This window comes from Triturus cristatus, chromosome 2_2 (genome assembly GCF_964204655.1).
Source record: "Triturus cristatus chromosome 2_2, aTriCri1.1, whole genome shotgun sequence".
Classification (NCBI taxonomy): Eukaryota; Metazoa; Chordata; class Amphibia; order Caudata; family Salamandridae; genus Triturus; species Triturus cristatus.
In genome coordinates, this window is record NC_140582.1 from 822,267,274 (window position 1) to 822,294,442 (window position 27,169).

At 43.8% G+C, this 27,169-nt stretch overlaps 1 protein-coding gene across 1 annotated transcript in view; it reads right to left on the minus strand.

Moving 5' to 3' along the window:
• LOC146862835 (gamma-aminobutyric acid receptor subunit beta-1-like) overlaps positions 1-22,166 on the minus strand; it is a 296,614-nt gene extending 274,448 nt beyond the window's left edge. The window contains exons 1-3 of the mRNA XM_085642159.1: positions 21,750-22,166; positions 21,524-21,615; positions 21,205-21,272 (exon numbers count right to left, since the gene is read on the minus strand). Of these exons, the coding sequence (XP_085498285.1) occupies positions 21,205-21,272; positions 21,524-21,615; positions 21,750-21,829 (240 nt within the window). The 5' untranslated portion in view covers positions 21,830-22,166. The remainder of the gene's footprint in view (positions 1-21,204; positions 21,273-21,523; positions 21,616-21,749) is intronic.
• Between the last annotated feature and the right edge of the window lie 5,003 nt (positions 22,167-27,169).

The following is a 27,169-nucleotide window of genomic DNA, read 5'->3' on the forward strand; positions in this document are numbered from 1 at the left end:
CCAGTCATATGGGGAAGTGGCATGGTGTACCTAGTAGTGGCATTGCATACCCGCCTAGGTGGGATTGTTGAATTGAGTAATGTAAATTGTCAGCAGCTAGACTCATCAAAAGCAAAAATAGAGATCACACTAAAATTGTTTGCATGCAAATTTGGGAAACAAACAATTCCAATCAACTTCCACTAATGTAAGGACAATGTTTCAAAGTGAGGGTCAAATACTTAAAAGTAATGACACAATACGCGTACAGATTAGATCAAGAAATCCATCAGGTGAAATCATTCAAGAACAAAATAATTCAAGAAACAACCTGAAGACAACGGACTAGGTATTAGCAAGTTTGAGGATGATCTATAGAAAGCCTTTATGTGCAGATCTCCAAGACTGGTGACACTCCAGGTGATCCTACCACTTTAATCATGGAAAAAACCACGAAGAGATATCAAAACAAGTGAAACACTACAATCTTTAAGAAAGATATTGATATAGTTACACGAGTTAAACCACCTGCACATTGGATCTGATCTACCAAAATGGTTGTCTTACTTAAAAGGCCTGAATCACAAATAAACTAAATTTTGAAAAAAACAGCATATTCAGAAGTACTGCAGGGAATCCAGCCAGGCATGTGTGTTACTTTCATGTGAGGGGCATAAATGTCTTTTTTGCTGCCAGGTTTTGTGTAATTCTTGATATTCACCCTTGGTGAGGTCTGTAAAGTTTCACAGTTTATTTTCAGCAGTGCTGGCGCAAGGCTTTTATCTACATAGCAGGATAATTCTCATTACTTGGTGAGATAATTTTTCTCTGATCAACCCCAGCGGGGCTGTAAAATATTTGCAGATTATTTATCTGTAAGTATTTCCTTCACACAACTTTTTGTGCACAATGGCAAAAGTAAGCAGAACATTTCTCTGCGAATTTATCATTTGTTGAGCTTCTCTGTGTAGGTTAGCAATGTAGAATACTACTTTGGGCCATATGTATCAAGCCAAATTGCGATCGCAAACGCTGAAATTCGCAGAATTTCAGCGTTTGCGATCACAATTTAACAGTGTGCAATGTATCACACAAAAAGCCAGTCGCAAATAAGGAATCACAAAATTTGCGATTCCCAAATTGCGATTCCTTAAATGCAATGTAGGAAGCACCAAAGTTGTGCGATTTTGGCTTAAGGAATCGCAAATTACCACCAACTTCAGGTTGGTGGTGATGTGCGATTTCTTTGAAAAATGCACTTTTTTGCATTTTTCAAAGTGCTATGTGGCGCACATACATGCCCTTAGAGTACCTAATGCATACTCGCAAATTGCGAATGTCTCCCCATTCATTCCTATGGGCCTTTAGGAATGAATGGGGAGGTATTCCTTAATTGTGAATCTCAATTTGAGATTCGCAATTAAGGAATATGTAGGATTCGCAAAAGTTTTTGCAAATACTACATACATCTCGTTTTGTGATTCTCAAATAGCGATTCACAAAAAATTGCTATTTGAGAATCGCATAACAACATTTTGATACCTATAGCCCTTTGTTTCAGTATATTTGCAAACAATTAGCAGAATTCACCATCTTGGACTGTATTGCCTGGTCTATCACAAAGGCTGCAAAAAACAACTTTGCACATTCCTATTTATGATTTTTATAATTTTTAAAAGTTAATGTATGGCCTTGCTTTAAACTGTACAAAAAATATGACAATCTAATTACACATGTATTGTGATCAGAAAGTCGGCTCCCAAAATGTCTTTGCGGTTGTGTAATAAAAGCAAATCTTCATTTACCTTCACAGTTGATGTTATTCACAATACATATGCATATGGGGGTTTTGAGTGTGTTATTGTGATATACAACTATTGCATGCAATGTATCCGTGTTTCCAATAGATTTAGAAGTGGGGCGTCTCAGCACCACAAAGATTCCGCGGGTGCAGAGACAGGAAAGTAATACAATCAAAAGTACCTTTTCAAATGTCTTTAGTTTCTTCTTGGGAAACATGTTTCCATGGAATATCTTTCGTTCCTACACACTCGGTGAAAGTGAGAATGATGGTATTCTTTCTGCAAGATACGTAACCGGATTATTTTGGTTCAGAAGTGAATATAGCTATGGAAAATATATTATAAATGTGAGCACCCACAAACCTACTCCTCTTCAGGTGTTCTCTTCATTTCATGAGATTTTCCTGATCAAATCTAGATATAACACTGCGAATCGCCACTTCTGCACAAGTAGGTGATGCTTCTAAATGTAAAAGTTATGCGTACAGAAGTTACAGCTTTCTCAAGAGCACGTGATGTTGAGAACACCCATAGGACACGCAGAGCTTTCGGATATTTATTAAAATTCCCTCAAGTGATGCGAGCTGATCTCCGACGTGTGTATCCCCTCGCTCCTTGCAGGTTTATCCTCGTTCCTCCTCCCTCAACGCACCCTCACAGCAAGTGAGATGACCAGCTAGACCACTGAACTCGACTACGTCATTGGGCTCAGAGTCACTTATCTAGCACCATGACATCTCACCTCCCTCCATTTAAAGATACATGTCTCTCTTCTTGAGTCATCGCATCTCCTCAATACGTTAGATAGGCTTCTCATGCATTCACTTCGATTGGCGTCTCAGATGTAAGCCACTGGTGTTCAGGGTTTAGTTGACTGTTGCTATGCACTGAGTCAACATTCTCAGGTAGTTTGCCACTAAGAAACTAGAGGGGGACAGAGGCTCATCAAAGGTTTGACACAACCTCAAAAAGACGCACAGGATCAATCCCTCAAGTCACGCGGAAAATTTTCAGGTGGGGTTTTTATTTTCTCAAATCAAAATCGACAACAGGGGCCAACGTGTTTTATGACACATGGTGCTCCATCAGGGCCAATCCGTAACTAAATACAAGATAACATGTGCAATATCAATACTAATGGCTTATCGCAGTGCATTAAACACTTGTTCCAGGACTTGGTACTATACTTTGCTCCTGCTTCCAAATTCTAGGATGTTATGACTGTAATTTGAAGCATTGATAAATGAGTTAATGACCTTTCCTATGGCTTTGTTGAATAGAGTATACTTCAAAGCGTAGTCATTTGCACCAACACAAATCCAAATGTGTCCGGTAAAGTTTGTGATGTACTGTGAGTTCTCATGTTGTTCCAACTGATTGTCCTCTTTCTCTTGGTCTAGCTTGGAAAAGACTTGTGCTCCCTTGAGCAGCATTATCATGTCAACCAGAAAGGAGCCAGGGTGTGGTTCCCACTGAATAGCAGTGTTTGGCAGCCTCATGTTGACAGGCAAGCTTATCCTAACTTCTGTTTTGGGCTTGGGTACCAATAATAAAGGTGATACCCAGTAGGTTGGCTCTTTGGTTTGTTCAATGATGTCTGCTACTAATGCCTCTTTGAGTTCATTTTCAACTGCCTATTTTGAAAATGCAAAAGCATCCTTTGGTGTTGCTGAGCGACTGATTCAACGTGTTTGTTTATGTGTAGCTTCATGTAAAGTTGTCCATTTACCCAAGTCACGTGCAGAGCTTCAGGTGTTTCTTTGCTATCAATGGCATGTCCTCAATCCGTTTCAGTTGTTCAGTGATGAGTAGATTGATGAGGCAGTCAGCTGGGCTTGGCCCATTCATGATGATTATTTCAGTGTGTATTGTGTGGTCTTTGTAGGTGAGCTTTGTTATGAACTTAACAAGACATGTAAGTAGCCTCTTACCCATTTAGGAGTGATGATTTGACCCATTGGTTCTACCTTTCCTTGACATGCCAAGTTCAACGTATACACCTCATAATCTGTGTTTTCTTCTGGCAGGAATTTCTTGTCAAGGGCTTCTTTGTACTTTTTGATATTTAGCTGACTTTGTGGGCATCAGTATTGATGATCTTGCAAACTTTGTTGATGAGATTCTTCATTGTTGAAAGTGTTTGTTTTTCACCCTTTTCTCCTGACACTTTGATTAGGTCGTGAAAATCACCTAGCCATTTAAACCACCTTGGTCCAATAGTTCTACCATTAGTCAGAATGAGTCGATCTTGAGGAAATACGTATGAGGCTCATCATTTTCTAAACTTTGTTTCAGTGGACACTGTGGTTTTTTTTTTGAGTTCCTGTCTTTTGCCTAGGCTCTGCTGGTGCTGTTTACAGATGTGTTTCTAACGTTGTGCTCTATTCCTTCTTGAAAGAGCACACTTTCTGAATTTTGCAGGGGAGCTCTGTTGTGTAAATGAGATCATCTTACCTCAACTGGTGGCATTTATTTGCTTTAATAAGAGCATGTAGCTTTGAAGTTGACCTCACAGATATACACGAGATCCCCAGACTTAATAATGGGATCTTGGATGTATTTTAATAGGAGCACCTTACTTCAAAAATGGCAGAGGTTGCCACACCTCAAAATGGTAGCCTCGCTATGATTGGCTGAAGATGCCTGGCCTTAAGATGCCAGGTACATTGTTTGCACTGCTATGTTCATGCAGTCTCAGCGTAGTAGGGGGATCCTCTTCACCTCAGCATGCAGTGTTTGGTGCTTAGTGATATCAGGTGCAGCTGACTCTCGCACTGTGAATGTATATCCTTACAGGGTTTCATACTGTGTTTTGTGTGGTACTGCTTGGTTTACAAGGCCTTAGATGCTTGGAGGGCAAATGTGTTGCATGACAAGGACGTGCATAGTCATTTACTTTTCCATTATTTGGGCCAGGATTCCACAAATGTTTTGCCCGTTACTCTAGCAGCTTCCTTTGCTTGCATGGTCTCCTTTCTTCTTTCCTTTACCTTCATCACCAGATGTGATGATGAGTACACTCAGACAACATGTGGAGCTTTCTCAGCATTTATTAAAATTCCCTTAAGTGGATACATGGACCTACTAATGTGGAGGCACTTTCCTGAATGTGTATTTTCTTGCTCTTACCTGGTTTCTCATTGTTTACCTCCCACTTCCTATCCACACATACTCACAAGAAGTGCGGTGTGAGACTGCTGACCTCTATTAGGTCATTGGGCTCAAAGTCCCAGATTTTTTATATGCTTTTCATTTTAAGTTACATTTATAAAAATACCAGTTTTAGAAAGTTGCAAAAAGAACTATTGATGGACAGAATGCGGAACAATGTCATACATTCACCCCAGTACAGAGATCTGAGCCTAAATCCATCGTTTTTTTGCTCACCATGCCATTCCAGGTTGGACCCAGACAAATGCAAATCAGTCTTGACCCAGCACCCAATGGGAACAGTCCAGCCTGAACTGCCAGGCCAGGTCCTCTCTGTACTGGAAACAAGCATCCTAGGACCGTTTTCGGGGTTTCACCCCTCTTCAGCCAGGATAGCTTGATTCCAGTGGTATGGAGAGCATGGGACTCACGTCTGAGCATACCCTTCCCACTCGGGGTGACAAATGCAAAAAGAACTATTGATGGACAGAATGCGGAACAATGTCATACATTCACCCCAGTACAGAGATCTGGGCCTAAATCCATCGTTTCTTTGCTCACCATGCCATTCCAGTTTGGACCCAGCCATATGCAAATCAGTCTTGACCCTGCGCCCAATGGGAACAGTTCAGCCCGAACTGCCAGGCCAAGTCCTCCTTGGACTGGAAACAAGCGTCCTAGGACCGGTTTCGAGGTTTCGCCCTGAGTTGGCAGGGTATGCCCAGACGTGGGTCCCTTGCTCACTTTGCCACTGGATTCAAGCTAGCCTGGCTGATGACGGCTGATTAGCCAGAAACCGGTTTTTCCAGGATGCTTGTTTGCGGTCCAGGGAAGACATGGCTTGGCAGTTCCCATGAGGCACAGGGTCAGACTGATTTGCATATGGCCATGTCTGAACAGGGGTGGCGGAGTGAGCTAAAGAGTGATGATGGATTAAACCCAGATCAGTTGACTGGGGATGAGTGCTTGCAATGTTCAACACTCCGTCCATCATCCCCTTTAGTTTTAGAAAGTTGGCATTTTTCTACTCAAGCCTGCCAGGGCCCTGCCTGCAAGACAAATACAAGGGAACTTGACACCAGACCTGCCCTTGCCTTTGTCCCCACAGATAATTTGGAGCAATTATCAAGGGAAGGCAAATAACTGACGAGAACCAGTTTTGGGGGTAGGTCGAGGAATTCCTCCACACAAAGGCTGGCACCAGGCATACAGAACCTCCCATCAGAACACTCCTGGATTTATGGATCCTGCTGCCAGAAAGAATGCCTTGCTGTCTGCAGAAGGAAGATTGGATCTTCTCGCCTTGAACCCAAGCAACCCAGAGTGAATTGAAAGGTTGGTTGGCTGAACTCCTGTGTGACCTACATGGACAAAACAAGCTTCAAGACGCCTGAGTGGCCACTGCCCAGCACCAACTGGACCTACATGGACCTGTCTGAGCCCTGCTGATATACCCTATTAGAGTGAGTCCTAATCCCCAAGATATGTCCCCAAGTCCTGGACCCTTGGCTGGGATCAGAGTGTTCTCCCTGTTTAACTGAATGCTATCACATCCGACAGAAAGCGACTCAGTGCCCTACAAAGCCATGAGGCCTTGAACAAAAGAGCCTTGCATAGCAACGCTGTGCCTATTCCGTCTGAAAGCTGCACTGGTAACAATGCACAGTAAAGCTGAGACCTGCAGAGCTACGCAGCTCCTGCAAAAAGGCTTCATTATATCCAATGTAGAGTGACGAGAAGCCCCACAAAGCCTCACTGTGTAGCTGAAAGCTTCTCTGGAACCAACGCTGAGTGGTTCATACCCTCGCAGAGCCACGCGTTGCACTGACCTTGCATCAAGGACAAAAGGTATGATTCACAGTTTGCCAAAACTGGCCTTGCTCCCAGCCTGTGCTCCACTGCGGTTGCCCTGATCTTGTGACTCTGTTCTAGGCTAGCACGACCAGATTACCAAAGTTGGTCCTTTGTGGTTCTTGGTGCTATCTTACCTAAAACTTTAAAAATATTATCTCTGGCTCTACTAATTGCATTTTTGTCAGACTGGTATTGTTTTATTTATTCAATATTACTCTGTTTTTAAGATTGCTTTGGGATTTTACTTGTATTCTGTTTTCACTTTATTACTGTTTGTGTGCTACATAAATATTTTATACATTGCCTCTAAGTTAAGCCTGGCTGCTTTTTTGTCAAACTACCAGAAGGTTAAGCACTGGTTTATTTAGTGACAGTTGTGGCTCATCCTGATAAGGACTGTGTTTACTATTTGAGTGGGACCCTCACCCCTCTCAACTGATAAACCGATTTATAGTGTATCCAATATGGAGTTGATGCACCAAATGTTAGAGAGGCTGAAGAGTTTTTTAACTGAGGGTGAGTGAAGTTTTAAATTGTACTCACAAAGTAAAGTAAAGTCGCAAAATTTCACCTCGGGGTTTCTCTACTTTGCCTAACTTTAAATGTAGTAATAAATATCCCGCACAGCATGTTCTGTCTACTTGGGGAGAAATGTGTTGGGTCACCCTCACAAAAGGTAGAAAATTCCAAAGGAAGTAATAAGATGGGGGAGGCTCAGGCAAGGGACTTTGTTGGGGGTGGGATTGGTAGGTGAATGATCATTAAGCTATACAGAGGAGACTTATAAGGGGAGGCTTTGTGCATCCAGCAGCAGATGGTGCCACGTGGGAGCTTGGTGCTGTGGATAGCCACCAAGTGGTGACTGTCCACCTAGAGGCCTGAGTGTCCCTAAGTGATAAGAGGAACTGTTTCCCTCAACTGAAAAAGGGCTGCTAATGTCCATTTGTTAAATAGCTTTGCATGCTTTAAAAAATCACAAAGCTTGAAGAATTGAACAAAATTACATTTGCGAGACAATTGTCTTTACAAAGTAGCACACTCCTAGTTTTATTATAGTACTTACAATCTTGAACTCATTACCGGTGGTTTAACTGAGTCTCAATAGAAATCAAGGGGCATATTATCAAGACAGGTGATAAAATTATCGCCGCTTTAGCGGCAGAAAACTGCCGCTAAAACGGCGATAATGGGCTTGATAATATGCTCTATGGAATTCCAATTGAAGCCCATGTTAGATGTGAAGGACATCTAACCTGAGCTTCAATTGGAATTCCATAGAGCATATTATCAAGCCCATTATCGCCATTTTAGCGGCAGTTTTCTGCCGCTAAAGCGGCGATAATTTTAACGCCTGTCTTGATAATATGCCCCCAAGCACTTTACAAATACCCTGGCATAACATGCAACAGAATCTTCTGCATGTGATGCAAAAACAAACCCATTGGGCACTCAGAACGGGGCCCCAAGTGTTTGATTTCACTTTTGTTTTTGATTAGAGAAACCGCAAACAGGGCAACTCTGTACTGCTAGGAACCTGGATAGTCAATAGTCTAAAGAAAAGATAGTTCCCTTGGAGAAAGCCTTAAGCCTGAGCTTCCTCGCCATGATCAATTGACACACACACAAAATATAATAACTCCAGATCAACAATTGGACAGTGGGTGCTCCAGTGAACAGAGCAATGATTGTGACATGTGTACAAATTAGTGCGCTGAGTGTAATTCATGAACAGATTCAAAAACAAAAGAACAATGTAGACTAATTAGCAAAACAATTTCAAGCCTAGTTCAAAGTTTGAGTACATTGTAGGTGAATCACAATAAATGCCAGTCTACATGTCATAAGCATTGATGTATCGACCCCTACATAATATTCTTTGGGGGAGGTCTTCATCAGGTCTGGTTGGTAGCACAAAAAACATTATTTAACACAAGTGTATGCAATGGCCACCAAGTCCTAAAATCCTGAATGTGTGTCCTCTTTCTTGGATAAACAAAACTGTAACTGAAATACAAGCCGCCATCAGCCAATCAGGCTGGAGTCTCTGCATCTTGTCTGGCTGAAAGACTGATAATAGTACATTTTGGTATTGTTATATTCTGTGTGTGTGTCAATTGCTCAGGCAAAGGAAGCTCAGGTTTAGGACTTTCTCTGTGAGGACCACTGTTTCTTTATCTTTTTGTTTTTGATTAGGCTGCTAATGTTAATTATCAGCCCTAATATAATTATGAATCTCAGGGGGCCACCATGCGTCTGGTGTTTTTCAAACAGACACTGCAAGCCACTAGAAGTTGCTGTAATGTCTTGCTGACACTCTGGGAGAAATGGGTGTTTAAGCGAAGGTTACTGCAACGCCGTTCCTTTGCCGTCCCTGCGATATCGACCTATGTGGGATCTGGACCTTGCATGAGGCAAAATACTGTGTATGCTTGCCAGCAACCTTCCTGATACCGGATAGTTGGTTACCCATTCGTCAATGCTAAATCTTGTATTTTTATGCGCCTAATCCCACAAGACCTCTATTGAAGTATTCTTGGCTCGCGCCTAGAGGGAACCATCATTGATCCAAATTTCTGGTGCTCACGACTTGAGCATATACTTCACGTCCACCTTCCAGCTATAAGAAAGGAATTTCCCTTATTGTTGAGCTTGACTGGACGCTCCAACGGGACACCGAACTGCATTGTCATATAGGTTCGGCGGTTGGATATCCACGGCCTTCCAAGGACTTAGCTTTTAATCTTGTTCTTGCCCCCCACTATCCCTGGTCTACGCCCTGATGAAGGTGGGGCCCCTGTGTGGGTCCTATACCGAAACGCGCGTTGGTGCTTGATTTGATGACCTTCTCCCTTTTCGAGTACCATCTGGCCTCTTCTGGATGAGATACAATCAATTCATCCATTTGAATACCCAAGGATAATTTGCTCTCACCCCCAATTTGATTTGATGTAATGAATGTGGTTTTGATTGAGTGTATATATGGATGATTTTGAGCTCTATGTGGGGCATTAACTATGTTTTTGATTAACAGATATATTTATTGATGGGTTTTGATTGTTTGTATAAAATTTACATATGTACATTCTTGATATAAAAAACATTTGTATAAAATTAAAAATGAGTTCTTCAACCAAAAAGTAAAATAAATACAAAAGGTCTATCTTTATACCTATAACCTTTGTTGAGTGTTTTATATATTCTTATCTGTCCATTCCTTTCCAGTTCAGCCTTGCATTCTATCAGGTACCTATTTATTAGGCCCTAATATATACCTATTGAACCAGTCTTGGTTTCTCTTCTGAGTACTCTGGGAGAAATGGGACATTGCTACAAGAACAGGAAGCATTATCCCAGATTCCCCCAGTAATTCCTCATTCAGTGGGTATTTTAGGGTCACACCTCAAATTTCCCTGTATTCCTACAGTGTTAGAGATGGCTCTTGGGTCAAGTATTCCAGGCCTGATGTTGGAACAATCGTAATAAGGTCTACACAGGAGTCGAGTGCCTTTGTAATTTCAATGGGGCTGGTTCAGGATTTACTGGTTATATCAAAATTATGAGGTCTGTGAATTTACTGCAGAAGCAGTGTGATTTACTTGAGGACTTCCCCTGCTCCCTGCAGACACAATTCACTAATTTCCCCATTGCTGATGACACTGTTGTGGTTCAACTTGTAAAGTCCAGGTAGCTCCTGGACTCATGGGTTACTAATATCCCTCCAGTATTTGTATCCCAAGGAACAGATAGCTGGCGAACAATGGGGTCAGTCATGAATAGGGGTGGGTGAATTCCTTTTTTTATCTTAAGTGGCTGTGAATCATTTGACAATTCTGCCCCATTCAGCTGGGATCACATCCACTGTCTCTCAGTTAAAACAAGGTGAAAACAGTAGCGGCTGGCAGGGAACGGAATTGGAGGGGCAGGTGGGGCGGCACGTAGTGTCGCAGCAATTACAAAAACATTTTTTTAAACACCTCCTTGCCGCATCTCTCCTCAGTCATCTCTCCTATGTCGTCCCTCGTTCTCTCTCCGCCAGAACCAGGAAGCACACAGGCTCCCTCCCCTAAGCCAATCACAATGCTGCAATGCAGTACTGTGATTGGTCTGAGCGCATACAGCGAATGAGAGTGTGGGCATGATCCCCACCAGGCTGTGTAATGCAGCCTGGTGGGGAACATGCAAAGTGCGCAGGACTGTTGGCCGGCCCAGGAGGATTGGCCAAGCAGTTCTGCACACTTAAGAGTGCAGCAACCCCTCCTACTCCCGGACGTCACAGGAGTTCCAGCTCCGCCCAACCTGCCAAAAAAAAAACATGTTAACAACAGAAATAACTCCTGTTATTATCATTTTTTTTTTTACACTGCTCCATGAACAGAGGGGCGATGCTGCTCCGCCTTAGTGGAGGAGCCGCCACTGGGTGGAAAGCATGCAGAATGCCCTGAAGCACAGGAATTCCTTCTTCTGTGCAGTGAGGAGTGCAGGGATTGAGGAGTTCATGTGCTGCTCAGCATTGCTAAAAGATGCATCTGCACTTCCTGCTGCATTTATTGTGCCGACAGACATGTCTCTACTTGCACTGCAGCACATCATTAAATAGTGCTGCAGTTGTAGATGACAAATGCCTGTCAACAGGTTGGGAAGGGGAGCAGGGGTGCGAGGGGTCCATTAAAAAAATAAAAGAAATCAGCCATCACCGCGGGGCAAACACCGGTGTACACAGTCGGTGATTGCAACCCAGTGAAATATCCGCAAATCGTCATAAGCTTAACAATGTAATTACCTTAATGGTATTTGCATTAAGCTTGTTACACCGTCCGGCCCCTGACAGTGCACCAAGCAAAGGTTCCCATCAGGGGAGATCCTTCAGGGCATCTGTCATGTAGAGCCCTGGGAGGACCCTGCAGGGAGGAGCCGCACACATGCTTTGATGCTCGGGAAGTCGCTTCTGAGAGCACGGTCAGTCGTGGAGGCGATGCATTCACCTCAATATCTACTGTCATTAAGGTAAATACAACGATTGCCACCTCCCAGTGCTCCTGTTGGGTTTAGGCTTTTTCCTACCTGCAGAGTAGCCTTGATTCTACTCCGCAGGCTAAAAAAACAGGTGAATTTTTCATGTTTCCAAATGTTCCCAAATATTTTGACCAGCTTTAGCGTAAAGAGGCCCTTAGAGTATTAATTATTTTGCAAAATTGCTATCCAAATAGTAATTTAATTTTTTTTTAATGTTCGTAAGGCAAAGTAATATTATCATTGTAATTTAGAAAAGGGTTATTTAGCCGTCTCATCAGGCTAAAAGAAATTATTTAAAAAAAGAAAAAGGAAATTTTCAAATGAAATCTTCCAACTTTTTTTACATGTTCAGTTTTGCAACAGGTTGGGAAGAAGCTCTTATTAAATTGAACTTATCAAGGCACAAGCTTAGATTTTAGGCAGTAAAAAAGTCACTCATATTCAGGAATATGATGACCGTGAGACGGAGATGTATCCTAGTTTCAATAGAATTTTTTTTTTTTATATTTCTGTCTGCATTTATTAATATCTATATTTGCTAATTGTATTTTCGTCCATATTTGTTTAGGACTTTGATTTATATAAAAAAAGCAATTAGCATAGTTTCCCAATTAACTGACAGATCTATACTTATACTTGAATGCCTGGCATATTTCAAAGCAATGAATACCCATAAATGATAACTCAATAAACTAATAGGAAAACATGCACATTTTAGTATGAACCTTGTGCACAATTATGGCTGATTAAAGCTTGTATGGAAACGTTCTCACTTTTTTAACTCCCTCACCTGTACATCTGCATAGTTAATGGCCTGTCAGTCTTAATTGACAGCATCTAGAATCATTCAAAATACAACTTAACTTCCGTTATTGTACATAGTTAAAAATAATTACAGCCAGGAAAATTGATAGCTTTCTGTCTGTATTTATCTGTAAATATCAGTCATAATTAAAAACTGGGAACCTTACATATGGCTCAGTGGGCTGAGTGGTAATTTGATAGATCTGTGAGTGAAAGGTATCGGAAAGCTTCATAAGTTGTGGTTGGCTAGATAAAAGGCATATGCCTCATTAATAACTTTTACTGACTAATCATAGCTCTTTTTAAATGTTACAGAAGTTTTTGAATTTATGAAAAGTTGATATTTACTGCCAAAAGCTACCCCAAATATACAAGGAAGCAAAAGACACACAATTGATGGATGGAATGCAGAACAAATTAAAACATTCACCCCCAGTCAAGAGATCTGGGTTAAATCCACCGTTTTTTTGCTAACCATGCCACCCCAGTTTAGACCTGGCCATATGCAAATCAGTCTTGACCCTGTGCCTCATGGGAACAGTCTAGCCCGAACTGCCTAGCCAGGTCCTCCCTGGACCGGAAACAAGCATCCTAGGACCGGTTTCGGGGTTTCACCCCTCTTCAGCCAGGATAGCTTGATTCCAGTGGCACAGTGAGCCCAGGACCCACGTCTGGGGATACCTGGCACACTTAGGGCGAGAAAGCAAAAGACACACAATTGACATTGTTCTACATTCTGTCCATCCACTGTTGTGTTTGAATTTGTCACCCCGAGTGGGAAGAGTATGCCCAGATGTTGGTCCCGTGCTCTCCATGCCGCTGAAATCAAGCTATCCTGGCTGAAGAGGGGTGAAATCCCGAAACCGATCCTAGGATGCTTGTTTCCAGTCCAGGGAGGACCTGGCTTGGCAGTTCCGGCTGGACTGTTCCCATGATTTGCATATGGCTGGATTCAAACTGGAACGGCATGGTGAGCAAAAAAACGATGGGTTTAGCCCCAGATCTCTGTACTGGGGGGATTGTATGACATTACTGCAAATCAGTGCTACAGTGTCTGTGCCCGCTCCCTCAAATATGGTTAAACTGGTCAACATCTGATTGGCACATTTAATTGATGTGTAAATCCAGAGTGTATGATATAAATATGTACCCAGACACTGTAATGCAATGCTACCAGTGGGCCTGCATTTCTATACACTAGGTCAACTCAATCTTCCCCAATGAACTGGGTATAATAGTCAATTCACAGAAATTGTTCCCTGAGGAATTATTTCTCCAATGTTCATCACTTTAAATGGTCACAGAAGTGACCCTAATAATGATATTCAAATAATATTTCATCAAAACAAACACAGGCGTATTGTTATCAAAACAATAATATTTTTAACATATTTTTTATCTCAATCAGTATTTCATTAATTCAATTATACATGACATATGTTCTAAATATATTCCATACTTCAAAATTCCACAGAAGTACATATACAAATCCATATGTTGATAATGGCACTGCCCTATAATACCTTAATCACATCAAATGCGATAAAAATATATTTTAAAAATACTGTTTTGATAACAATACGCCTATGTTTGTATTGATGAATTATTATTTGAATATTATTATTAGGATCACTTCTGTGTCCATTTAAAGTGATGAACATTGGAGAAATAATTCCTAAAGGGAACAATTTCTGTGAATTGACTAGTGAGCCTGCAGCACTCCTTGTGTCACCCCTGAAAGTAGCACTGTAAAACATGCGTGAGGCTTCTCACTGCAGAATGTAGTCAAATTTTAAACTGCCATTTCGACCTGGCAAAATAAACGTTTTTCCAGGCCTAAACCTTTCTTTTTATTACACATAAGTCACCAATAAGGTAGGCCCTAAAGCATGTGCAGCAGATTGCACTTTTATTTAAAAAGTAGGCCATGTGAGTTGTTAATGTTTTACATTCTCGGGAAGTGAAAAACTCATAAAGTCATTTTTCACTACTGAAAGGCCTATCCCTCCCATTGGCTAACACTGGGCTACCCTATTACATTTAATAAGTGCTAACTTTGGGCTGGGAGAAGACAGATACATACTGTTTAGACTCAAATTAATAGCAATTTAAAATCCTCTTTAATGGTAAAGTCACAATTCTAAAAATGGCACTTTTAGAAAGTTATGGACCTAGGAGTTGGGTCGATTGTTTCAGCAAGGTTAGAGCACTTGAAAAACTGCATAAACACTCAAATACCTTGTTTGGAAATATTTTCACAGATAATAATTCATAGTGACTAAAAAACATAATTAATATGACCACAATCTCAAAGCATAGTATTATTTAAACACTTTTGTTCTTTTTCATTATAAGAGAATTGACTACTGGGATATATATTGCAACTCCTACTACTGAAATGTAGCAGACTACTACATTTCAAAGTGTATTTCGAATTGTAAAAAAAATGTTACATTTCTTTTGTTGAATTTTAGAAATCAAGAACATGTTGTGGGCCAATGAAGTTTATAGTACATTCACTGATGGTTATGTTATCCCATGTTGATAATTTGTCATGCAAAATGAACATAAAAGTGTTTAAATTAATACTGTATGTTGAGAGTGTGGTAACGTTGATTAAATGTACTGGTCACAATGAATTATTATCTGTGTAAATAATTTCAGACCAGGTATTTGGGTGTTTATGTACTTTTAGAAAGGTGCCATTTTCTTCTCCTAACCATTTGTGCCTTCTGCCAGTGTCCTGGGTCACAAAACTGTGGTTCTGCTGTTGGGAGTTTGTGTATTCCTCCCAGACAGTGAAACAGGGAGGAATTGATATGGGCAGGATGGGCCATAATGCCAGGATGGCTGGGGGCAGAGCTGTGGCCTACCCCACTAGCACGTCAAAGGACTTGGCTCCAGCACACACAAAGCCTATTGTCGCCCCCAGACAGTGTTGGGCCTTAACAGGGGAATGGAAGTACTTTCCAGAACCAGATGTGTAGGTAGGACTGGGTGGCCCGCACACATAAAGACTGGCACCAGGTATGATATTGAACCATTGGAGCCACTCATGAGAACACTCCTGAACCTGTGCACATTACAGAAGAAATTTCATAAACAATGGGGTGACCCTGTGTCCCTCAGAACCTGGGTATAGATTATATAAAGTACAATGGTTCTGTCGGGTATAACCACACAATTACTTTGCTTTGCAATAGGATTTGAAGAAAGCTGAATATATCAATTAACAAAAAAATCAAGTACAAATTACATTTAAAAAGAACACATGAAAACAAAAAAAGAGTGCACAAACCAGCGTAGAGTCAGATTTGCTGGGTGATAAGATATTCTTTATATATAAATTGCATCATTTATATTAACACCCATATAATTCTTTTTAGCAAAAAAAGGCTGCCAAAGTTGTGAACATTAGAGTGAATTTGTGAACAAGTGACATAGTGACATAAGTGACACAATTGGTGCGTAATATATACAGAGTGAATAGAAAAAATATATACACAGTAAAACAGGCCAGTATAAAGAAAGGCAATGACACTGTTTCCAGAGATGACTTAAATTCTTTATGAAACAAGGTCTTGGACTGGGCCTCAGTGCTGTCAAAAACAGAAGAAAGACTGTTCTGCTGCCAGAGAACTGTCCTGCTGCTTGAAGACTGCCTTGCTGTCTGCGAAGGAAGACTGGACCTGCTTGCCTTTCTCCCAAGCTAACCTAAGTGACTCTAAGGGTCAGTTGGCTAACCTCCCATTTGAGATACAGGGACATAACAAGCTCCAGAGGCCTCCCTGCAGCTGCCCAGCTGATCTGCTGCAAATGGGCCTGCCTGGATCTGCAACTTGCGCCTGTCGTAGCCTATCTGCCTTCTGCTGGAGTGAGCTCCTGATCCCCAACCAGTTCCCCAAGGCCCTCAAAATGTTGCTGGCCTCAGTCTGTGCTCCTCTAAAGAAGAAATGGTGACATCTTGAAGTTTGGGCCCTTTGAGACTGTGACCAGGCCCCTTCACACTGAGACTCTGATACCCGCGGCGACTGCCAATGCAAACTCTGGTGAAGACCTGCTCTGTGGGCTACAGTGACAACTGGCAAAGCGAGATCTACACTTTGTGTTATAGACCTGACAGCTCACAGTTACACCCATTGTGAAGCTTCAGCATGACCATCCAGCCTGCTCTTCGCGCTGCAAGAATTGCCATATGTGATACTCTCCCTGCTCCTCGCCGCCTCCTCCCTTGAGAAGGTAACTCTTTCAGCTAAACCAATTTGATCCCTGAATTCGATGTCACTCTGGTAAAATTGTATTTATTTAGATATACTCCATTTTGTTTACATTTGTTTGGGATTTTTCTTGTGTTGTGTTTTCACTTTATTGCTGTTTTTATGCTGCATACTTTATACATTGCCTCCACGTGAAGCCTGACTGCTTTGTGCCAAGCTACCAGAGGGTCAAGCACAGGTTATTTTACTGACTTTTTATGGTTCATACTGACAAGGACTGTGGTTTTAGCCTGAGTAGGGCTTCCACCCCCTCCACCAATAACCCAGTTTCTTACAGCTACCCATAGGTCTCTTCATCTGACAACCCCCAAATAATGCATTCTTGGCTTGGCAGTTGGGTCTGGGGGCCCTGAATCCGGGCTGCTATGTCTTTGTTAGTTTTCTTTGTCATCCTCATTTCTCTAAGAAGTTTTGACTGTTTATTTTTTGGATCATGAACTTATATATAGTGATGGGATTACTAAAAAAGATGTTAATTTGCATACATAGATGTACTCCGTAAATGGAAGCAAATGTATTACTTTTTAAAATTCACCCATATTGGCAGTACTAGGAATGAAATGTTGCACCAGTTGCAGTATTACAGACATACTACTGGCAATCAAAAACCCAAAAGGTGATGGGACTGTCTATCACGAATGTTTGACATCTCACCCCACCACTTACTGGGCCACAGTTTTTTTTCCTGCCAGAGGTAAATTTGAGACTCACATACCACCAAATCTTACAGGCTAAGCTACGTCCCTGGTCACATGGGCAGGTATTGCCGAGTCCCCGCCCCAACACCCTGATTTGGAACCAGACCTCAGACAATCCACCCACAGGATCTCACCCCGAATCGCACTGGCTAAGCTACGTCCCTGGTCAGACACTCTGTCTTCTGAACTGCCCAGAGTGATGCTTCTGAATTAATAGTTTGTGAATTTGACAGCCAAAGTTAAACTTTTCACATCCTTCAACTATGTTTTTTAACAACAAGCTAGGTATAGATCTTTCATGTTTGTGGCTCATGCCAAATTTTGTTTCTCGTGGGAAATCTTGCAGATGAATTTCTACAAGGTTGGCTCCTGAGAAAAAAATGCATTTTAAATTGAAATTAATTAAGGTATGTGTCAACCACTTAGTGACACTTTCTGAGGGTGCACATTAAAGACAGTTTACTTTAATCAGCTACGTCTGGGTTGTGAATAAACGACTAATTCAGGTCCTCATTTGTCAGGAAAGGAGCCAACCACCCTATTACTTTAAACATGAAGCTCACATGTTATCACCTTTATTACAGTTATTGTCTTCTGAGACAACCCCAAATGTTTGTTTTAAGATAAAGATGGTAAAACATTCGGCAGTTGTACTGCCAATGTTTAATGTCTACCTGTGTGTCCATGTCAAAGCCTCCATTAAACGTTTTACATGGTGTTCATGGCGAAAGTGTTTACTTTGACCAGCGTCAGAAACAGTGGCTGGGTCTGGGAGATAAAACCCATGCCAACTATGCAACACTTCCGCATCAAGACCATCCTAAACTAATTTGACATATAGACATAGATAATATATTTGCAAATATTGCACCACAAATTGGCTTTTACTACAAAAAAATGTTAAAGAATTGTGGCCCTGGATGATTAACAGCTCCTTCGTACAATGGCAACCCTCCTAAGCCCTGAAGACTGGGCCACCTTCACGCATTCTCGCGGCGTAGCAGACGACAAATCAAAAATGAGTTACCAGTTTAACTTCAGAAAGTCTGAATAGAGGAAGTAACAGAGAATGCTGCCCATTTGTTCCTTATGGAAGACTCCCATCAGAATACTACTGAAAGCACATTTATACAAGCCTCATATTCGAGCTCCCACGCCGCACCCACATCACACCACACCTCAGAAAGCTTCCCTGGCTTCCCATTCACTGGCACAGCCAATTCAAACTTCTCACTCACACATACAAGGCCCTACACAACATACACAACTCAACACCAAAATACTTAAATAGCCGCATACACTTTCACCAACCCACCAGACACCTGTGCTGTGACTCACTCTCATTTACACACACTCCCCGCATCCGCAAAAGCAAAGCTAGAGGTTGCTCATTCTCCTACATCGCACCCAAGACATGGAACAACCTCCCTCAACACATAGGAGCCTCCTCATCACTTCTTGAGTTCTGCAAGAGGCTGAAGGCCTGGCTCTTCATATAACACCTTGGGATCACACACCTACACACCTGCCCGCGCGCCTCGATACCCTCTTGGGTGATTAGTGCAGAATACTAAACAACGTAACATAACATAGCATACATGTCTGAAAAGCTAGAGTGAATAACACCACTGAATGACAGGACAACAATCCCCTTCAGAGCATGCTTGCTTTGGCCTTCTTCGCTGCACGTGTGTGTGTGTGTGTGTGTGTGTGTGCGTGTGTGTTAAATTCCCATCTCTTTAGGTTTGCTATTTTATTCAGATATATTTATTTTATACGTTGTTTTATTATATTAGACATTTGTGAAGGAAGGAATCAGAAGCAAGCATACCTAGAAACCGTGAGAGCCAAACAAATGAAATACTGACTGACAATGAGGCAGGTATGTTGACTGTAAGGCATGTGTGCTAATTCACAATTCTTATACAATACCATTGTTAGGGCTAAGAATTATAGCAGATTATAATGGGAATCACATTAGCTCTACGGATGAAAACAGGACCTTTGCAAAACGGAAAAAAACAGTTATGCAACCCTGTTCTGGCTGAGAGGGAAGTGAAATGAACCAAACACTGACTCTGCATCTCTCGACAATGCGCTGACAGATAATGTGGCATTTTCCTAACAATAGATTTCAAAATGTGTGACCAGAGGGCACAACCGCTGCAGAAAGATGTACCCTGTGTCCTACAAGCTCTTGATATAATTTTTTACGTCTCTTACTTTAAAAATGTATTGGTCTCTGGAACTATCTGCAATAAATGTAAGTTTGCGCAATTAGGAGCACCTGGGTCTTGCACACGTATTCGTCTGTTCCACAAGGAAGCGTAGTATAGCGGTTTATCACCAGCATAGTTTAAAAGAGACAGCCTCATAGCCCGTACTTTCGGGCGCAAACCTACTGGCCTTCAAGCAAGCAGCGGAGGTTAAACGGGGATGCAGGGAGCAGGAGTGTTAGTTCCCCCTGCGTAGTAACTGGCACGAGACCACGGTCTTCCCGAAGGTGCGTGCTCTGCGTCATCTCCACAAATAGGGTTTGAGTTCACTATGACGTTAGAGCACCACCGGAAGCAATCTGAATACTGCTTACTACAACAGCCTGGCATTGGCCAACTGAGCGCTAACAAAAGTGTCTCTGACCCACATCCCAGTTTCAGGAAGACGTGCAAACAAAAGAGTGTATCCCTGTATATTCCAATTCAAGAAACTAGTGGGAGCACTGAGGCATGTCAGACTGGATCTGCAATGTGAAGCGAGGGGTCAAACACGTGCTCCTTTGACCTTCTCGCCTTTCTCCCGTACGGGGACAACACAGTTGGAGTTGGTTCACTTGTCTGCCATCCCACCCCCGCGCACCTTGCCAGCGAGACCCCGTCCTCACCCTCTGTCACTAACTAGAGAGACGTGTAACTACAATGTTCTCAACAGTCTTCCCCGAACCTAAACACAAACCATGGCAGCGCTTCGTTGACGATCCTCTCAGCAATTACAGCCACCTCGGGTAGCACATTCACGGCGGTGATTAAAGAACACACTGCCAACCTCGTGCTCTGCCTGATAACAGCAATCCAAGACTCCCTGCGGGGAGAACGACGCTTAGCAGCTAGCACGTGAAGAGCACGGTGACGGGGGACGGGGATACCTGGAGCTGTAAAATGCTGCAGAAAGCAACACCAGCATCTGTAGGGAGCTGAAAGAGGCAATAAAATCAAGCAATCAGCAGATGGCGGCATATCATATTTAAAAAGAATAAATACAGGTACAAATGCGTGTGGAAACTTCCCGCGCAGCCTCAGTCACCCTCGGGCTGTAACAGTTCACAGCTCAGGGGGGAGCAACTAACAGCAAGCAAGCAATTAATACCCAGAACATTGATTAAAATACCGCTCTGCCATGTTACCTGGAAAGGCAAAAGCTGTTTCAGATTTTGTGAATTGCGAGCCAGGTTTGAAGGAGACTTTAGTGGAGCTATGAACAACCAGAACCAAAATGGAGACCAGCCAAAAACGACAGGAAAACTCAAGCCACTAACAACTGACATCAAAAAAGTTACAGGAAAGTTACTCCAGGCAACCAAGCCTGCCCATTTCAGATTTGCTAACGCTGACATTAGTGGGCTGTACTCACCATGTTGACTTCTGAGACCATATCTATGCTGGCCACGTCTATCCTCATCCCAACATCCACAGGAGCCCCTGCAAAGGAAACAGAGGCCAGTGCCAACAGGTGAGCACACAGGTATGCAAGCTGGAGCACTCGTCCGCATATCCAGCACGCTGAATAAGACCCTGTCTACAGCGTCTAGGGCACATGAACTACTGAGGGATAGACGCAAGGCACACACACAGTATTACACATAATGCGGGCGCCCTGTAGCCGTCCCACAGGGCAAAGGGAGAGCGCGGGTGTCCTAGCGGGGCTGATAGACTGACAGGGATCGGCTTACCTCCAAAGTCTGGCCTCAAGCGAATGTCATATCCTTTCAGCAGCCTGTCTACCGTCTCCTTCACGTAAGACATGTTGCTGGGCTCGTTGACACTGCAGGGGGTGAGAGGAAGGGGCATGGGTCATTGTATGACAGGCACAACTGGAGCACCACACACAACACCAACAGATCCCTACCCCGTTCCCCTAAACCCCACCAGACACGAGGCGACCACAGACTCACTCACCTCTGCGCGCAGCAGACCATGGCCACCATGACGGGAAATGACAAGATCCCGAAATACCCTCGCTCCCGAGCTGTCCACATTCCTGGCTTGGGGGGCCGAATCGCTCCCGCGAGCGGCAAGGGAAGATTCAAGGGAAGCAACTTAGTCCAATGCGGTGCAAAATCCGGAGCCCGGGCGCGCCTGCGCACACCCGCGGCCACCGCTTGCCTGGCAAACAATTTCCCTTGCAAAGCAGGCGGCGCGCAGCGCAGACTCTTCCGAGCAGGGAGGGGAGTTCGGGCTCGGATCTCTGCGCCTGTAGAGCATCTGGGGAAGGGTGAGCCGGGGGCTGTTCACCGTGTGCCGCGGCCGCAACGGGGCTGAAGAGGCTGTGCGCACCCCTCCCCTGCACACAGCAGCGCGGTCACATCCCTCAACATGTTAAGGGAGCATTTTAACCCGAACCCGTCCGTGTGCGCTCCCCCTCCCTCCCTCATGCCGGATGTGAGCTGCTGCTTGGAGATGGAGGGAGAGCGAGGAGGCTCATTGGCAGGCAGCGTGCCTCTTCTCTTTGCACTAAGGGGGCGAAGTGCTCCGAGATCAGCAGCCGAGCTTTATTTACATTCAACCCACAGTCTCGCCGGATGATGGCATTAAGCAATATCGGGGCAATGAATGGGAGTCTGCCGAGCCACGCTTCTGAGCGTGGGTGGCCGAGGGCGGGGGCACCTGAGTGTGAATTCCGCATAGCGAGCATTCATTATCTTAAATATTGTGTAAATCGTCTAGAGGCTAAAGATAGTTCTTTGCGGTGCGGGTCTAGCCCCAGCTCTCGAGGACAGTCGTCATGTCGACAGAACTCCTAGTGGTTTGAAATACTTTACGTGCATGTTTACTGTTTAACATCCACTATATACCGCTGCCCTCTGTACTTCATTTCGTATTAACGAAAGGCACTTCTGTTATTTCAACCGAGAAAATATAGATTCTGACGTCTGTACTCTGACGGCTGAAATCTGCTTCATCATTGGACAGAAGTGCGGCCAGGGAACGGTGTGTTTGCCTGGAATTGGAGGTACAGTCCTCTCCCTTCCGAGTCGGTGCGCAGCCTCAGTTACTTATGGCCAATGCCTCATAGTCAAGCCTGATCCATTTCCTCAAAACATGCAATAAGCACAGCAGCACCACTAAACGCAAGAAAACCTATCAACGACTGACCTGTTGAATGTCTTTTTGCCAGCCAGGCGCTTGAGCGACGCATGGTCCAATCCGAACTACCCAGAGCAGCTAGAGGAAACGGACAGGACCAAGGACAGCACCTCGACTCCTATGTCTGCCCTGGGACACTGACGCCTCATATTTCAGTTAGGTAGCCTTGATGTGTCGAATGGTACGACGAGGGGCTACTAGCGGCCTACTTCAGTCAGAGAAGCGCTGCACAGGGCAGGGAGAGGAAGCTTTCAGGACCATGGAGAGAGCCCGACCCTGGGGCTCTGCATTGTGCCTGAGTGAGAGAAGTCTTTCTTCCTTGTTTAACTGTGTGCCAGGCTGCCACCACGAGTATGTTAGCTGCTTGGTCCTGTCAGCTCAGCCCTACCCAGGACAGATGGATGAAGTGGTCACTGCCAAAGAGAGTGCCTCGTTGCGCCGGTCCGGCGTGGACTGTTCACTGCGTCAGTGATATAACAGTAATTTGCATGCAAATATATAAAGCGGCATGGTAACCGAACACACCTGGGTTTCGAGTTGATTCAAGTTGCCACTTGGAAAGTTTTCAGTGCCTGAACTCTTTTAAAAAATTGTTTTCTGGTGGACTCTAAAGATTTCAGTTAGTGATTTTATTTAGCCAGTAGCATTTCCATTGTTCTTTTCGCTGGTCACCTTACATACATAGTCCTGTTTCCAAAAACCGACTCACAGAGTCACAGTAGCTTTATTTCATAGAAATATTTAGTAATTCTTCAACTGGAATTCCTTTTAAGACACCTCCATGACGTAATCTAACATGCGAGTGGAAACTTGCCTGCAGCACTGCAAGTGCGGGGAGGGGTTTGCTTTAATGTGCACGTTGATTGTCTTAATAATAAAACCAATAAGTGCTGGGACGTGTTGTGGCCACGCCAGGACTGTGAACCCAAAGCTGCCCTGGAAATTTTGTCGGACCGGCCCTCACACCGGGTGGGGAGGGAGCGGCAAGCCTGAAGCGCTGCTGCTTAACGAAACCGGCCCTCGGCACTGCTGCTTTTATAACTGGGGGCCGATATTGCAGCATCACTGCAAAACCAGCCCCCAGGAACAAAAGCGGCCTCCACCGCTCAAAAACCGGCCCCCACCCTTCCAGCCTCCTGGGCAAACACCCATGTCCGCTACGGCCAGTCCGGCCCTGATTGTAGCTCCCCTGTTTATTCAAAACAATGCCTATCTGTTCCAGAACAATATGTTTGGGTACATTTAGAAACAAGCATTTGCAATGCAATAGGTCTCGCATTTATAGGAGTTTGAGCTATTGGCATTGTAAATGACAATGCTTTTTATTTAATTTTGGGTTTTTTAAAACATAAATAAAAGACACTGTCATTTATAATGCCAATAGCTCAAACTCGTATAACTGCGAGACCTATTGCATTGCAAATCCTTGTTCGAAGCGCTGCGAGATTTAAATGATATAGCGCTACATACCCCCGAATAGCGCAGAGAAGCGTGCGTTTTTGACTCCCTCTGCCCCAATTATACAACTTGCCAACATCGGAGGATTTAGAATGTAAAATTAGTAAGTATGCAATGTACGTAAAAAGAAAAAAAAAAGAGCTTGTCCCGAGGAGAAGCGCCTAAAAGCGATTCCAGGTGCATACAAGTGTCGAATGTATTCCCTATGGACGGCTGGGGTAGTACTGTGCCCTTCAGAAGAGTGCCATAGCAGGCGCAGGGGAAAGGCTATATTGAAATAAGGCTGGGCAAAAAAATGTGTATTAAGGACCTGCGTTGGTAAAACGAACTGTCGGTGATCTGCTCCCTCCCCCAACAAAGTCCTCATCAACAGTACAAGAGCCCCCCCCCCCCATTATCTACCGGGGAGGCTGCCTGTTTCCTTTGTGAAGCCGCTCATGCGTGCAGGGAGTTTGCCGCTTTGAAGTAGGCCGACAAGCCGTCTTTCATCACCCCAGATTTAAAGAGTTTAGACTTAAATCGCAATAAAGACAATGCAAAAAGCATAAATAAAATCAGAGTAAAGGAGGGAAGTATGCTGACGAGGGAGAGTGCAGGTCAGTGAGGCTTATGGGGGAAGGAGATGAAGAGGGAAGAGATGAAGAGGGGGGCTGAGGGTAGAGGTGATAAAAGGAGAGATGAAAACATTGGAACTCTCTGAAAAGGGGACAGCAGGGGAAGGAGGGAGCGTTGATGGGTAGCGAGGGGATGGACTAATGCAGGGGGAGAGTAGTGGAGGAGAAGAAGGCGGGATGGTAAGTGAGGTAGGAAAAAGTTAAAAAGAAAGAGGAGTGCGGGGAGAGGTAACTGACCTGGTGGAGGTCACGAGAAGGGAAGGGGGAAAGGAAGTAGAAGTGCCGGGTACAGGAGATGACAGGATGGGGAGAGAAACATAGGAAATGACAGTAAGGGTTTCTAGTCAGGAGAAGGCGCAAGGGTGGTAGCAGAGAAGTTGGGAGGCACATCATAGAGGAGGCAATGGCAGGCGAAAGATCATTAAAGAGGAAAGATGTGGGGGAGTTGTAAAGCACTCCATTACCTTCGGGTCGAGTCAGCAGTAAAGAAAACTGCAAAAAAGCCACACACAAAAAGACTTGCTGATAAATAGAGAAGTAAGTGTAGAAATGAAGGGAGAAAGAGGGAGACAGAAAATGTGAGGGAGTGAAGACGAGTCAGGGAGTAGAGGGTGTGAGGTGTAAATGAATGAAGGAGGAATGGGACATAGAGACGGGACGTGGACGAAGGAGGTGAAAGAAATCCTACAGAATTTGAACAAACCCCAGAGAAAAGTGAGTCATTTATAGATCGCTTTTCGGCCTCAAATGGGCCCCTTGGAACTACCTTTGAAATGCGGTTGAAGGAAAAAAAAAATCGCTACTATTGAAAGCTATATCAGAGAGAGGAGGGGGGGTTGAGTTATGTCAGATGAAAAGTAGGGGGGAAAAGGGCATCACGATGAGAAATGACAAAAACAAGTGTAAGACACCCCGTTTGTGTAAGAGGTCTGGGTGGGAGAGTAAGGGAGTGTAGCATGACAGGAAGCAAAGGCAACAAGCAGGAAGGGGGTGGCAAATTGTGTGCACTTTCGCGGCCGCTTTGAAGTCCTCAGTGGCCGCGCGGCTCAGTGAGGACATCAAAGCGGCCGTGAAAGTGATCAGGCAGTGCTTTTCAGGCTGCCAAATGGTGCGCGCGCCCGGCGCACATGCACTGTATTTGGAGGCCTGAAAAGCACTCGTTTGCACTTCCAGATCCCCCTTTAACAAAAGCTCTCGCGAGAGCAGCGCTAAAGCGCTGTCTCAGGCGAGACCTAATAAGTGACGTGTGCAGGTTAAAAGAGCATATAGGGTACACGTAGAGGTAAAAAAATTTCAATAAATGGCAGATATTCAAATCACTAAAAAAATAGTTTAAAGGGCACCACGCACACTATCTCAAGCAGGACGACATAGTGAACCTTGTTTAAAGTAGCTGAAATTTCTATTAGGATTAGAAATTCCAACTTTATCGTCTTTTATAAAGCTCCAGAGATAATCTAAAATGTATGTAACAACTGTTTGGGTTGCACATAGTGGATAGAACGTCGACTAGGAAACATATTCAATCACCTCTGAATCACAAGCAGTCTGGATGGCTGGGTGGGTTATGCTTGGAGACACCACACAAAGACAATGTGCGCATGTTGTACATGACAGATAGTATGGTTTTATGCTGGGTTACTGGCCGAGGATCCAGACTGCACAATTTCAGAATACATTGTCAAGAAAAGTTACATTACATGAGGCAGTGGTGGCCGTTGTGCATGCATCAAAAGCACACAAAATACTGTGTTGCTGAAATAAACTGTGTTGCTTAAATAAACGAGCGCCCGCCGCAAAAGTGGAAGTAAATTTGTGACGCGGCGGAGTGGTGCGCGCGCTTGGCGGGGGTGGGGGAGTGCATTACAGGCGGGGGATGCCGAGGTTTTGTAAAGCTCCAGAGATAATCTAGAATGTATGTAACAACTGTTTGAGTTGCACATAGTGGATAGAACGTCGACTAGGAAACATATTCAATCACCTCTGAATCACAAGCAGTCTGGATGGCTGGGTGGGTTATGCTTGGAGACACCACACAAAGACAATGTGCGCATGTTGTACATGACAGATAGTATGGTTTTATACTGGGTTTCTGGCCGAGGATCCAGACCGCACAATTTCAGAATACATCGTCAACAAAAGTCACGTTACATGAGGCAG